The sequence below is a fragment of the Semicossyphus pulcher genome, unplaced genomic scaffold (genome assembly GCF_022749685.1).
Source record: "Semicossyphus pulcher isolate SPU_LCO1_2020_fin unplaced genomic scaffold, fSemPul1.0.p SCAF_6, whole genome shotgun sequence".
NCBI classification, from domain to species: Eukaryota; Metazoa; Chordata; class Actinopteri; order Labriformes; family Labridae; genus Semicossyphus; species Semicossyphus pulcher.
In genome coordinates, this window is record NW_027211737.1 from 17,706,884 (window position 1) to 17,722,124 (window position 15,241).

General features: G+C 45.8%; 1 protein-coding gene across 12 annotated transcripts in view; it reads left to right on the plus strand.

The window, feature by feature from the left end:
• The first annotated feature begins 1,240 nt into the window (after positions 1 to 1,240).
• Positions 1,241 to 15,241, plus strand: part of ebf2 (EBF transcription factor 2) — a 28,291-nt gene continuing 14,290 nt past the window's right edge. For 10 of the 12 annotated variants that reach the window (XM_069682463.1, XM_069682464.1, XM_069682466.1 and 7 more), the window contains exons 1-6: positions 1,241 to 1,374; positions 3,015 to 3,171; positions 4,748 to 4,811; positions 6,247 to 6,302; positions 7,063 to 7,136; positions 8,395 to 8,463. In XM_069682463.1, the coding sequence (XP_069538564.1) occupies positions 1,241 to 1,374; positions 3,015 to 3,171; positions 4,748 to 4,811; positions 6,247 to 6,302; positions 7,063 to 7,136; positions 8,395 to 8,463 (554 nt within the window). The remainder of the gene's footprint in view (positions 1,375 to 3,014; positions 3,172 to 4,747; positions 4,812 to 6,246; positions 6,303 to 7,062; positions 7,137 to 8,394; positions 8,464 to 15,241) is intronic. The other 2 variants (XM_069682469.1, XM_069682471.1) reach the window with 2 other exon arrangements.

Genomic DNA, 15,241 nt, shown 5'->3' on the forward strand with positions numbered 1-15,241 from the left:
TTGTGTTTGATCAGACAGTCTGTTGTATTGATTAAGAACTCATTTCACTGCACCGTCAGGCTGCGCTCCAAACGCCAATCAGAGCGCAGCGTCGTCCTCCGCCGGAGAAGATTGATGGACCAACCAGACGGCCATTGTTGCGGCTGACAGTGATGCGATGCCTCCTCAGCGGAATCACCGCGTTCAAAGCGGCAGACGGTGGAGCTGCTGAATACGCGCCTGTCGGGAGCGCACTTGTGTTGCGTTTTGACTTGAATGAAAAGACTAAACAGGATTTGCTGTCACAGACCATTCAAGGCAGCAGCAGACCAGTGTGTACAGGACGATTTAAACCCCCAAGTGGCTTTGATTAAACCGTGATAAATAAACGAATATAATTATAAAACATGTAAAAAAAATAAATAGCGTTTATAACACTTTCCCACATTTTTGGTGGAACATTAATAATAATAATAATATTGATTAAGAAGCCCCCTCCCACACACAAAGATGATCTTTGATTTCAATGAAACACATAATACATATTTGTTGCGTAAAGACGCACAGGCGCGTAAAGTTTCTGCTTTAAACGTCGTGTTTTCACTCCATTATCACCCTTGTAGAACTTCATGTGTAAAGTTTGCAGCCAGACTCACTGGTTGGATGCTGAATCTGGCAGAAGTCCAAACAACGGATGCACTTTACACCAATGAGAGCATCCATTTCAACAATCGGTCCCCCATATGGCACCGTGGCCCCTCCTCCACGCGCTATCCCGGCAGAGGGTCTCATTCATGCTTCAGCACAGCGGCTCACAGCGAGCTTTCGGCCCTCGGATCAACTGTTTGGATCCGACCTGGCCCTCTGACAAAGGAAGACTTTCCTCACACACGTTTATTTCAGAGAATATTCTGAGAGGGACTGTCCGAGGAGTTGAGCCCCCAGCAGGTGATCTTATACGCTCGTGCTGACGCTGGAGATCTGCGCGTGGACAATGCTTGCAATTAGTGGGGGAATACATCTATTATCGTCGTTTGAGCCTTAAAAGAGAGTATGAGAGGATTTTAACTCAGAAGTCTTCTGAAACATCACGCAGCGTCGCTCTTTTATTTCTCAAAGCTCTGTGAAAGCTGCGGAGGAGCGCAGCGCCTTGGGGTGCACCTTCTGTTGTTTGCAAAAGTGCTCAAGCTCTTCAACTCAGTTTTTTTTTTTCCTTAAGTACAAAAAAAAAGTGCACCGAAACGAGCAGGACAGGGCTTAAATGTTCGGCATCCAGGAGCATCTGATACGAGAAGTGAGCGGATTAAAGGAGAGAAGTCTTGGAGAGGAGATGGATCCGGTCCGGTCCTGGGTGCGTAATGTCGGCGTGGTGGATGCGAACGTAGCGGCGCAAAGGTACAGTACAAATCCATCTGATGCGCTAATATCACCCTCTAACCTGTTGTGTAAATCAGCCGCTTTCAGGCCTGTTTGCAACGAGGCAGGATTTATTTTTATGATCACAAGAACAATCTTGAGAGCGGTCAGGAAAGAGGCTCAGATTACTTGTTGCAAAAGATGAGTCTCCTTCAAAGACCATTGTCCCAAAACTAATAACTCATCTTTAAATGTGATGGAAAAACAATACTTGACATTATTATTATTTCTATTTCTATTCTATTATAAGTATAAAGGCAGAAAAATGAGCGCAGGCCTATAACGTCAAACTACAAAACAGAACTTTAACATGAAGTCCCTCACGTGCAGAATCACGCTTGAGAAATATCCCAAATCTCTCGTGTGGAAAATCTTTTAACAGTTAAACTTTATTTAAAATGTATCGATATGTATGTGACAAAATCTAAAAAAATTGAAGGTGAAAAACTGATCATTTTTCACCTGGTTGTAAAACACCGTTATCCTCACCATCCACACACTTTGCATTTATTATTGTTAAGGACCAGAATTATTCTTTCTGCACAGTGTTGAATATTTCAACTTGTCACAAACTGTTTTCTCCCATTCCCCCAGATGTTTAATCGTCCTCTTCACATTTCTCTCATCTGTTCACACGTCAGTGCTCTCACACGAAATGTGCCCAAAGTTTGGATCAAATTCACCAAAGCTCGGTCACATTTAAAAAAAAGAAGAGACGCGTTAATAGGGTTAATTAACATCTTAATAAATACACAAAGAGCAATAAATAGGAGATACAACAATGGGGCTACGGTACTGTATTTATATCAGGCCTGTTTTGTATTAAACAGTATTTATTCAACTTTAATTTGAAATATCTCGATTTACGTATTTTACTAAATTTAATTTACAGGTTTTTCTGTTGTTCGTGGGAAATGATCACGGCTGTCACGAAAAAAAAAATCCACAATTTATACCGGTGTGACTCATAAAATATCAAATGTTCATTTTAGAGCGAATTTATTCAGAAACAGCATGCAGACTCTCTCACGGATTGTTTGTTCAAAACTGTTTCGGGTTGATTTGAGATAAAAGAGTCTCTTCTGAGAAACAATAAATGTTTCACTTCTTTTAATGTATAATGTTAAATAATGCTGCCATCAGTCCTGCTCAGAAGCGCTGTTTCTTTTCTCCACTTTTTAAGTTTAAGCAGATTGAAGAAGTTTTCTGTTTTTCCTCTCTGCTTTGGGTTTTGTGTAATTTTCAAAGAAAAAAAATTGTTTCTTCCAGAAAGATCAAATGGCCTTCATTATAGAGGAAAACACAAATATGTAGAAATTATCATTTTTGTGCAAATGAATGTTAATTATTGTTTACATATAACTATGTAAAGCAAACAACTTTGTAACTCACTGTAAATGAAATTACTTTGAACATGTGAATCTTGTGTCGAATAATTTTCACTCTTTTCTGCAAACATTACAAAGTTTCTGGTCATTGATGAATATTTCAACCAACAGTGTATTTTATGGTTAAATAATAATGTCATTAAAAATATAATTAACCCTCATAGATCATCACTGTCTTTAATGTCCTGACCCACAGTGTGACCTGACTGTGTCTTCCTGTTGTGTCCTCAGCGGAGTCGCTCTGTCCAGAGCTCACTTTGAGAAGCAGCCGCCCTCCAACCTCCGCAAGTCCAACTTCTTCCACTTTGTGCTGGCGCTGTACGACCGACATGGGCAGCCTGTGGAGGTGGAGAGGACGTCGTTTGTCGACTTTGTGGAGCATGACAAGGTGTGCATGACTGTTTCTCAACCACTGTCTGTGTTGATGATTATCTGAGGATGTTTAAGTCTTCATCTGTACATCTAAACGCTTACAGTGAAATCAACAGCAGGGAAAAAACCAGCCGCAGAAAGTGTCAGTGATTTACTGTATCTGTAACCAGGTGCTTCAGTTGATCTTCCCCAGTAAAGCCGAGCATATCTAGCAGCTGACGGCTGCGTGTTTACTCAGCTCTCCCTCCATGAGCTGATGATGTGGGATTGAAAAAGAATATCTAATGACTAATTAGCAGCTTGCCTCATTAGGAGGACATCACTACTTTTTGAAAATGCAAATGATGCATGCTCCTGTTAAGTTATACAGTGAACTCATCATCAAAGTCTCTTTTGCTTCATACCCCCCCTCCTCTTCCCATACTCTTAAAACTGCTGCTGGGGGGGGGCTGGATTCCTCAGGTTGGACCAGACCAAAATAAGGAAGGCAGACTTAGAAAGAGCGGAGGCCTTATGCCCGGCGTTGATGGATGTTTCTGCCGGGTGGTGAGGGGGACGAGAATCTCCTAAACAGGCAACAGCTTCCCCCCTGTGAGAGAGACACGAGGACAGCGTCCTGTCAACAGTTCAGACATAGTTTTACTGTGGATCTCATGCACAGGGAGGGGCGGAGAGGGCGCTAATGCCAGGGCTGAAAGTTGTCAGTGAGCTGCCTCACAGGCCGGCGTGGAGCAACATGACGGCAGTGGAGGAGTTCATTTTCTGCATGGTTACCCTGGCATCTGTTTCTGCTCTGTAATTAAGCAGAGGTAGAGCGATGGCATGGCGGGATAAATGTTCCTCTGTGTATATTTACAAAAGTTATGAAGCCAGGCAGCCGTCTATCTCAGCCTCAATCTCACTTTTGATATTAACGTTTGAGCTCGGTTGCTTCCCGACGTATCTCCCTGCATCTTAATTCCCCACCACCACGTCTTCTTCTTCTTCTTCTTCTTCTTCTTCTTCACTCCACACAACTGTCTCCACTTCCCCGACCTCCTCGCTCTCTCCTCCTCCTCCTCCTCCTCTCTCGCTCTCGTCTGTGTGATGCCAGCCTCCTGGGTTATTGGACCAGAGAGCATTCCTTTGAGACCACTTAGAAAGACCAGTGGAGGTAAAGAAAGAGAAGGAACAAGAGGAGAAGAAGTGAGAGGCTAGTGGAGAGCCTGGGGGAAGGAGGGAGAGCGGAAGGGAAGTTTTTCTGTCAAGGTCGAGTGCTGCTCAGTCTAACACGCAGTACTTTCCACTTTGCACACACACACACGCACATATAACCACGCCGTAACTACCTCTTTGCAGGGAGCATTGGATGTTGAGGTTTTAGGAGTTTGTATCAGACATGATAGGTCAACCTCTACAAAGAACATCCCACTCAAGGTTAAGCGCTCGGCTCAAAGGTCCCACATGGGTTTTGAGCCGACAACCCTCTGATCTCCTCGCTGCTGCTCCCAGAAGAAGGGCGAGCTGCAGGATTATGGGAGGAACCGTACTTATCTTCGCCCTAAATGTGCTTAACTGCATGTCCCTGTGTGTGTCTGTCCTCTCTTTCTAAGGAGCAGACGGGAGAAAAGACCAACAACGGCACGCACTACAAGCTGCAGCTCCTCTACAGCAACGGTGAGTGGACTCAGACGCTGGTAAAATCAGAGCTCCATTCTTTGGCCTTTGAGACATCCAGTTTGATCATTTAGACAGCGAGTGTGAGACCTGCGTGTAGCAGGAGTGTATAAAGGACACCTGTGACACGACACACACCTTTCCACTTAAGTAATCTTCCTCCACATCCTCTCCTGCCTCACCTCAGACCTCATGAATTAACTCCTGCTCATCGCCTAATCACTAACTTTGCACGATTCAACATTCAGCTCTACGAGGAGCCAATTCTGCACCCATGTATGAGGAAATGAGGTACATGCTGCCACCCCTCCCCTCCTCCTCGTTCCCCCTGAAACTCTTCCAACCCCCCATGGTGCTCCCACATCAGATCAGGGGATACACAGAGAAATTCGGTTCCCATGAGCCACTGCTGCCCCTGCTCTGCCATCGCAGTGGCACCCATGGGAGAGAAGATAAAAGACATGTTCCAGAGCATCCCCCTCATACACCCTCCATACACACACGCACACACACATACATACATACAAGCACACCACAAGCACTTCCTCTACATCCCCTCCTCTCATCCCCTTCCCCCTCCGAGCGATATCAAAGGCATCTCAATCGAGACTTTGATGAGAGGAACACGTTTTAAAAAGCGATACTCTCCAAAGTCTCTATAAAGAGAAATCCTCGGGTAACGCTCTCTCTCTTCTCTTCAACAAGCAATTCATTACATGTCGTTTGCTGATCTCGTGTGATTTACAGGTGAGGGTTTGAAGCATCGAGAGGTTCAGGTGTATGAGGAAATCTCGCTCAAAGATAAATGATTATAAAGATGCGAGGAACACATTTTAAACACATTTGTTCTTCAGTAAAACCCCTGAAATAACTGATTGGGTGCGTTTCTACCTGTTGGTGTGTCTGAGCTCCGGTCAGTTAATTTGGGAATAAATCAGAAGTACACAGAGCCAGATAAAGACCAGCTTGACAAACCGTGGGAATGTGACTGTAAATTCTGGCCTCCAAACATAACATGACTCATAATCATCAAACATCAGATCGTTCCCCAATCCCCTCAGAAACCATCAGAGAGAAATATGAACTGCACGCCAATCCTCGTTCCTCCATGTTGGCTGGACAGAGTTCAACGCTTCTTCTGAGAGCTGAGATATAAAAAGATTCATCATAAATCTTTCCATTTTATTTTGAGAATCCTCGGCACTATGGACCTTTTATCGACTGGTTAGAGTAGATTTAGTGGTTTAGTTTGCAGTTTAAGTAACAGTTAACCATTTTTTGTTAATGTAGTGTTTTGCAATAGGGTGGATTGGTTTGGTCTTGATTTGTGCAGCGATGTTTGTTTGCACAACAAAAATGTGTTTCTTGCTTGATTTCTCTTTTTCTCCACAGATTCACTTTAGTAAAATCTCTCTCCCATTGGTCTATTCTGCAGGTGTTCGCACAGAGCAGGATCTTTACGCACGACTTATTGACTCAGTCACCAAACAGGTTGGTAAACTCTCCTTAAAGGTATAATAAGTAGGATTTTTCCTTGCATTTTGTCAACAACACATTCAAACTGGGGCCCTCCTCCTGGGCTCTTCGTCACTGAAAGGTCTCGCGCGAGAACACGTCCACCCCGCCGAGCTAACACCGACAGCATCACGGTTACCGTTGCGCTAGCATGCTAACCGCTGGTTACCTTTGCGCTAGCATGCAAACCGCTGGTTACCATTGCGCTAGCATGCTACCCAGTGGTTATCAATGCACTAGCATGCTAACCGCCGGGTAACATTTGCTTTGGCATGCTAACCGCCGGTTAGCTTTTCCTACCCAGTTTGAGGCACCTACCTGTCCAACAGAAAGAAGGCCAACTCTGCATCGCTCTTTCGCCGTGTTCGCCGGTCTGAATGGGGCCCAGTTGCTAATTTGAACCACTCCCACACTCACCTAAACGCTGTGATTGGCTCAAGGAACCACAACAACGGGACAAACGTCCCATGCAAAGAAAAACAACAGAATAGATGCAGAGGGAAGGGTCTCACAAGGGTCTGCACACACACTCACTCACTCACTCACACACACATATATAGAGGCCCATAAGTGATGATTTATATTATATTATATTTGTAAAAGTCCATATTTTATTTTTCCAGGACATTCCTACTTGTTATACCTTTAAGTCTCCTAAAGAGGTTTTAACCCTCAGCTATGAAAGTTGGACTTTTACTGATTCTACATGAAACTAAATCTCATTTCCTCCTCTCAGCCGATATCGTACGAGGGACAAAACAAGAATCCAGAAATGTGCCGAGTGCTGCTCACACACGAGGTTATGTGCAGGTGAGTCTTAAACACACACACACACACACACACACACACATGCTCATTCAAACTTCACCCTCAGGGACGAAATCCAAATATCCATCAATCTCGCTCACTCAGCTTGAAATGTGGTTTAAAGAAGACGCTTGGGGCTGTACTTTTTAAAAAAAAACTACACTGTGGATGAAGACTAAGTCTAGCCTGTCTGTCATCATCCTTGTAACCGTGGTAACCCCCCGCTGCTTCCTGCTGTAACGCAGCATGTCCCCGGCCGGCTCCCGTTTCCTCCTGGAGCTTCTCTGCAGCCGGAACACAGATGCACTTTAGGGAAACAATCCACCTTTCCATCATCACAATGTCACTCTGGCTCTTCTGTTTGTACAACACATCATGTTTGAACCTCGTCAACATGTGATGACAAGTAGTTTTATCCTGTCAGGGTTACAGAGAGTTGTTTTATATCAGAGCAAGTTTGAAGAGTCATAGCCGAGGGAGTGTTTTGTTTAAAATTTGGTGCATAAAGACGAGAGCTCAGGATGGAGAAGAGGCCGAAGAGACTGGTCTGGAAGTGGGGCAGTGACCCGGGATTGGGGGCTGGGACCTGGGGAGAGGGGCTAAAACTGAGTCGGGGTCTGCCATTGTGTAGCCAGCAGATGCCCGAATGTGACTCACAGCTGGCTAATAACAGAGCCGAGGAGGCAGAGGGCAAGCGTCACAGCTGGGGAGTGAGGCCGTCTGACAGGGGGGCGGAGGGGGGCAGGGCAGGGCCAAGCTGGGACACGAGAGGGGTGAGGCGAGGTGTAGGGGTGGCAGATGGCTAGGGGTGGGGGCACTTTTGTTATGCAGTGAAGGGGACTTTAGGGAGGGGGGGGCTGGCCAGCAGGCTCCTCGGACAGGACTGCTGACGAATGGTAGGATGTAGTGGGACGGTGTGTGTGTGTGTGTGCGTGTGTGTGCGTGCGTGGGGGTTGAGTTTGATTCTGAAATCAATGTGACAGATTGCCTGGCTGGCTTTTCACTTGTGAATGGTCTCTCACTGTTTGTAGGGTGTGTTGTTGTACCTTTTCTTCCTCTTTTATTCTTTTGTCTCTTCCTCCCCTCCCCTCTCATGCCTCCTTTGTGTGCTCCTGGATCTCCGCCGACTGTGGAGCAGAGGAGTCTGGGCCTGTGGATGTAGAAGGGCCAGACGAATGACGGCTCTCCTGTTTAATTTGTTTTTTTTATTTCCTCCACTGACTATTTCCCCTCTTTTCTGTCTCTTTTTGTGACCGCTCAGCCGCTGTTGTGAGAAGAAAAGTTGCGGCAACCGGAATGAGACGCCCTCCGACCCCGTCATCATTGACAGGTAATGGGATCAAACCACGTCCTCAAACAAGCACTTGTTCACACAGTGAAGGTCCTGATTGTCCTATTGTTGCTCATGAAGTGCCTGTAAGAAGTTCTAACCCACCTGGGACTTTTCAACATTTTACAGTGTTACAAGCAGGAATTCTAATAGACACATTTGGCCTTTTAACAGTTTCATTAACATCTGTTGGACGCAAAAGCTAGCACTTAAAAATGATGGACTGTTTTTTTTTGGTCCATGATATACAACACCAATAATAATGCATTTTAATTTGCATTTGTAACATGACAACATCTGGAAAAGTTCAAGGGTATGCACTGTTTGCACCTATGCAGAGACAAAGAGCTGTGATGTCAGCTGTTGCATTTAAGGACAAGTGGGAAGATTAGCTACTTAGCAGTGATGAAGCACCTGGATATTGGCTGGATTTAGCATGAATGCAACATTGTATGTGTAGTTATTTCACAGCGCATCAATGGAACGCTCTGTGATACACAGTGTCTGTCTCCATGTCGGCCCCTCGTGTGTTTCTTCTTCTGCAGTTTTCTGATGATTTTTCTCCATCCCGCTGCGGTCTGTTTCACTTTGGTCACTCATTACTCTCAGCAGCCGACATTACACCTGAAACCTGCCCGAAGCGTAGATTTTCTTTTATCAGAAGCATGTGGATCTTTCATCCCCAGCAGACTGGCCCACATATGTAGTAACTGTTCACCCTGACAGTCAGTTATCATCGGGCTTGAAGGCGGATGACCACCGCCATAATCGGCGTGTGTGAGGGCCTTCACGTCCGAGGGATTTGGGAGGTCTCGCGCTGTCTGCCTGGCATTAACCAGTGTGATGAATGCTCATAAGCACACCGCATGTGAAATATTTTCTCTGTGATGTCATGGACGCAACCTTCATCTCCTCTCCCTCCTCGCCTTCTTCTTTCCTCTCCTTCCTTCCCTCCTTCCCTCGGATAGTCTGTCTAGAAACACTCACTTCATATACGTCAAGGACCCTTTTCTTTCCCCTCCTCAGTTCAAGCTGGCTGCCTGTTGACAGTGTGTCTCAGAGGATCTCCGCTGAAGATAGTTTTCATATAACGGAAAAATCGGGCTGTTGTCTTTTGAAATTTTTCCCAGAATACCTTGGAGCAGCTGTTTTTCTCATTTACTGTAGCACATTACTCTCCCAATAACCCCCTCGGCACCGCTTTCATACTTCCTCCTAACATGGCCAAACCTCCTCCAAATTTGTTTGTAAGTATCTCGGAGAGGAAAGGAGCGATCTATATCTCTTTGTCACTCCTTGTGTGTGTGTTTGTGTCTGTGTGCTGCTCTGAGGATTGCTTTAAATGGAATCATTGACCTACTGTGCTCTCTAATCACACCGGGCATATCCCATCCTGATGCGGGCTTCTCCCTCCTGACCGGCCTGAAATCCTCTCCTCGGGGAGCAGCCTATTAGCAGCCAGCTAATTTCTGATAAGCCAATGAAATTTTGTGTTGGCCTGTGCCATTTTATCCCACCTTATGTGCACTCTGTCACTCGACAAGCCACACACTGAAAAGGTAAAAAAAGACTGGCAGGATAAGCTGTGTGTGTGCGCGTGTGTGTGTGTGTTCAGAGCATGTAACACACAAACATATATTTTCATGTGTGCATACTTGTTTATTTATGTGTGTGTATGAATGTATGTGCGATTGTCTACGTGTCTTTGTGACCCCTGCTTTGACCTTTTTCCCTAGTCACTGCTTGGGTCTTAAATTATTCATGTGTGTGTGTGTGTGTGTGTGTGTGTGTGTGTAGGAGACGGTCTGTTTCTGTGGCTCCAGTAATCAGCCTCCTGCTCCCAGCCCCAACACCTGTTCTCCAATTAACATGCAGCGTGCTGGGGCCCACTCGCTCCTCTCGCTTTCTACTCCTTTTCTTCCTCCTTTTCTCCCTCTCCCCTCAGCCTCACGCTCCCTTGCTCCCCGCCTCGCCTCCTATCTGCACTTCTGCTCTCCCTCTCTCGTTTTCCACTCTTTACCGACTTCCTCGCTCCCTATCTCTTAATTCCCCTGCTCCTCTTCCTTTTTCCTCCACGTTCCCACCTCCTCCACCACCAGCAGCCCCCGCCCCCTCCTTCCCTTTAGCCTGTCTAATTTTGCCATAATTAGGCGGTGTCATTAGGACACCTACCCAAGCACAAGGGAGTTTGCAATTCCCCAAACGTCCCAAACCCCCACTTTTCTAATCTCCTTTCCATATTGTTTCAGTTTTTTCTCCCCCCGTCTCCTCCTGCTGCTGCTGCTGCTGCGCCCCCTCCTCCGCCTCCTCTTCTCCCTAATCCTGATTTGAGTGAAAGGGGAGAGAGGAGATCACAGCTGATCCACAGGGAGGGGTGCAGGGGTGGAGGGTGGAGGGACCGAGGGGATGAAGGGGGCAAGGGCAGTCGTTGACAAAGAGATGACTCTTGAGTGGCCTATGGGAGAGAATTATCTAACGCCTGCTGCGTCTAATAGTTCTACAATTATCTCATCTTAACATTAGTGAACCGCTCACAGGCCTGATGTGACTCCTCTGCTTTAAGAGAGTCTTATCGTTGAATGATGGAGCGGCTTGTTCACTGATTGGTTAGATGATTGATCAATAGACACATCGATTGATTGATTCCTGCGGACTCATCACCATAAATCTTCCTTAAGTCTTCAAAGTCGAGCAGTCAGAGCTTTTAATACTTTTGTAGTTTGATTTTAACATCTTTTATATCTGGTCTTAATATTTGTGTCTTGTTTTACACTTTTTCTTTCACAACAAGAGCTGAAGAAATAAGTGGATTCATTGCTTAGTCGATTGTTAGAAAATGAATTAAAAAAATTTAGATAATTGATTGATTGTGGAGCTTATTTATCAAGCCATAAAAGTTATTTTATTGCAGATTCCAGACGCTTAAAGGAGCATCTCTTCCCTGGAAAAAGCCACTGTCAGTCAAAGCCGGTGTTCTCTGTAATCGACAGAAGCAATAATATTTGAAATTGGCGCCATAGCTTTGGAGAAAGTCGTACAAACAGCTTGTGGTTTCGCCTGTTCTACATTCCTACAACACCCAGCGTGCATTGTGCCCCTCCCTCTGAAAGGAACGGCCCAGCGAGAGACGCTGGAGTGAAATACTATCGTTTTCACTGCAGGCAATGACTCAGAGCGGTACAGAATCTGAAATACAACAAGACTATACCGGTGGATCATCTAAAAAATCTTCAGGTCTGCAGTCTACATTTCAAACCTGGCGATTTTGAACGAGACATGACATCGGAGGCGAACGTCCTAGATTGAGGAAGTGTAGTTTAGCGAGCTCCCTGGCCTCCGAGAGATGACGCGTTTTACGTAGTCTGATGGAGGTTTTCCAGGGCCCATTGGAGAAGCGGATAGCGGCCTCCAAAGGCACAGAGCCAAATTGCATTCTTTTCCTACCATAATGGCATTAGCTCCTCATAATACCAGGATAGGACTGAGGCTGAAAATTGGCGAACTGGCCCTTTAAAAGGGTTTTCTCTGTTTTATAACTGTGAGTTTGAAATGATTAATGCTATTGGTATTATAAACAACAATCATACGGTGTATAATACGGGTGTTTTCCACCAATCTTGTTTGCTTTCCCTCCCTAAAGGTCGTCTGGTCCGAGTAGTTCCCAGTATTAACCCAGGCAGATCTGTTAATGGCGGGATTATTGCCACGCTGACCTCTGACCTCTGAAAAACTATATTGGTTCTGGGCCAAAGCTGGCCCCTGTATTTATGAGTGAACCATGGCTTTACAATGGAGACAAGCAGATGTCAGTATTAGTATTAGACCGTGTGGTTTTAGAGGGGAGGGGTCAGTGCTCAGCGCGGGTGCATGCTTTTATATTTGGCTAAGAAGCTGGGATCAATAGTTGGTCGTAAGGAGTGTGTGGAGGGATCCATCGTAAGGCAGGAGATCTGTGAGGCGGGGAGGGGTGATCAATGGCAAGCACTATCTCACTAATTGATCGTGTTTCCAAGAGGGGTCTTTTTTAACAAGCGGGCGCTCAGAGAAAAGAAGAATAATCAATAGGAATTTTCCAATGTTGTCGATATGGCTTCTCCCTCCTCCAGACTCAAATGAGCTCTCAGGGACGCCAACATTCTCCTGCATACCACGGTCTGATGTTTGAAATATGACCTAAAAAAATAAAACCTCCCCATCACACCATTAATGCACAAGTGTATTAATACAGAGCTGATCATTTTAGCATGTGAACAATGATTACGGGGATCGGCGTCTCCACTTCGGATGCTCCAAGAGGAATCCATTACTCTTAATCTCAGGTTGTGGGTTGTATTGATCTGTTTGTAGTCCTGCTTCTAGTTATGTGTGTGCGCCACAGCTGTGTTTTCAACTAGTCAGTGCAGGGTTGTGTTTTTTTTCTCAGTCCTAATCGATGTGTAGTTGGTAGTTTTAGTTTCACTCACAGTTAATGTTAATTATTCTTTAATTACTGAAGCTGATTTCATCCTGAAGCATCATTTTAGTGCATCTGATGGACACAGAGAGAGAGAGTCTCCATCCTGCAGTGCAGTAAAACTGTATCCTCCTTTTACAGTTCTTTCCGGATTAACACTGTCTGGACAGTCTGACAATAAACTATTCACATGTCATTTGTTGCTGTATGTAAATGTCTCAGAGAGGCAGTCTGACCATCTGTTTCCATGTTAGTCCATCCACCTGCTTCTGCCTGCCCGTCTCAAACTCATTGTAACAAATAACAGGATGTGGGCCACTTCCCTTTCTCTCTTCTTCTGTATGCCATTTTCACTGCAGTCTACCTGTTCTTAAAGAGGCCAGATAGTTTGTCCTTGTTCTGCTAATGGAGGGGAACCCCGGCCGCCGCCTCGTTCTGCAGCTTCAACAGAAAAGAAAATAGAAACTCTTTGGGAAAAGAACATTAAACTTTCAGCCAAAGAATAAATGCAGTGACATTTGTTGGACCGTGTCAGGGGTCGAATTCCTCCCCTCTCCCAGATGCATACTCATGCACTGCAGCCAAGTCGCCCTGTTAGGTCATCATATATGCACATGAGAGTTTTATGTGGGAGGCGACAATGTCATTTCAGGAGATTGTTTCTCAGACTCGCAGTAAAGGATTCTGAAGTGTAGCTTTCTCTGTTATTTCTGGCGCGTTGTACCTGCACTGTGATTGCCTCAGCTGTCACATTTACTTAAAGAGCACGGGTCTGAAGTGGGGAAGTTTTTGTTAATGAAACAAAACACATGTGAAAGGGAGCTTAGATTTCTTCTTGTTTTCATATATTTAAGTCTGAAAAAGAAAGTAAGAGTGGGAAAAATCATCAGCAAGGAGGAGTTTCTGTGAGCAGCAGCTGAGAACAAGACCGCAAAAATGCTCTCTGACAATAGCTCCAACTTACAGGGAGGATGCGGAGGAGGAGGTGCATTTTTATCCCCAATTTGAGCCTCTGGCAGCAGCAGGAGCTGCAGATGATGTTGGAAAAGTTGCTGCAATCTAAGGCCCACCTGTAGAGTTTTCTGTGATTGGATGTGTTGGCTTGTGTGACGGGTATTTCCAAATCTATGATCCGGTTTTATGAGAATTTCACATGTAAAATATTTGGATGATAGACCAGAATCGGGACAGTTTAATGTTTCAGTTTCTTCACTGAATCTCAGCAGAAAGCAGGAAATACATCGTAAAGGATATCTTGTGATCATAAAGCAGTATCCCTGCCAGCACTGTTCAGGTCGTAGTGTCGCTGTGTTGCATAGCACACTGATGCACTTATTAATATGTGTGCATAAATTACCTGTCTGTCCGTTACGCTCACATACATGTGCACAGACAAAGTCACACACAGTGGTCCCCTCAGTCCGCTGTCACAGGTCTCTCCCTGGTGGGCGAGTACTGTCCAGTCCCTCCAGACCCCCTGTCAGTGAGCCCCTCAGGCAGGGGGGGCCAGGCAGCGTGGCGACAGGGCCCTGAGGCTCCAGTGCACACCACGGCACACAGGCTGGACCACTGAGCAGCTGGCACAGGACTGCGGGGATGCCTCCTCCCTGGGGGCAAAGCGAGAGAGTGAGACTGACACAAAGACAGACAGGGAGAGACGAGGCGATGTCTGGAATATCAAATCCTCTGACAGGTACTGTGAGAGGAGCCTCACTCAGAGTTAGACTGCTGAAAATGAGTTCGTGGACCTTTTCGTCGGGCTCTGCGATGTGAACCGGGAACGTCCGGGACTCCAGTGTGAACAGGAAGTGTATAATGAGTGGTGGGTTAGGAGCCAGGTTTGTGTTTGGTCACTTTTGCTCGGCTTCAGCCAGCGTTAGCTGTTGTGGCTTGAACCCTGACACGAGGAGTAGGCCCGGTTTGTTTTCTTTGAGAGAGCCAACAGAGGGGGCAGTCGGAAACAGAGAACAGCCCAGAAATGTTTTGACAGGAAATGGGATTGGACTAGCAATGGGCTAATGGGGAGGAACAGCAGGGGGACTTTTAGAGTGGGTGGAGGGGGGAATTAGAAGTTTTGAGTTGCAGCTCAATGGCGCTCTGAAAGGCCGAGCACTCCCGGAGTAGCTGGGGCAAACCCTACCATTTGTCTGGCCTCTAATAGGGTTCACCTCTGCTCGAGCTGTGTAGAGATTAAGTAGGGGCACTCAGAGGATCAGAAGGGGGCAGATTAGCGTGATTTAGAGGGTCTTCAGATCGCAGGCAGCGTGTGGTTTCTTGTGAGCATCGGGTTCGGATGTCTGCGGGTTTATTTTTCATGTGAAATTC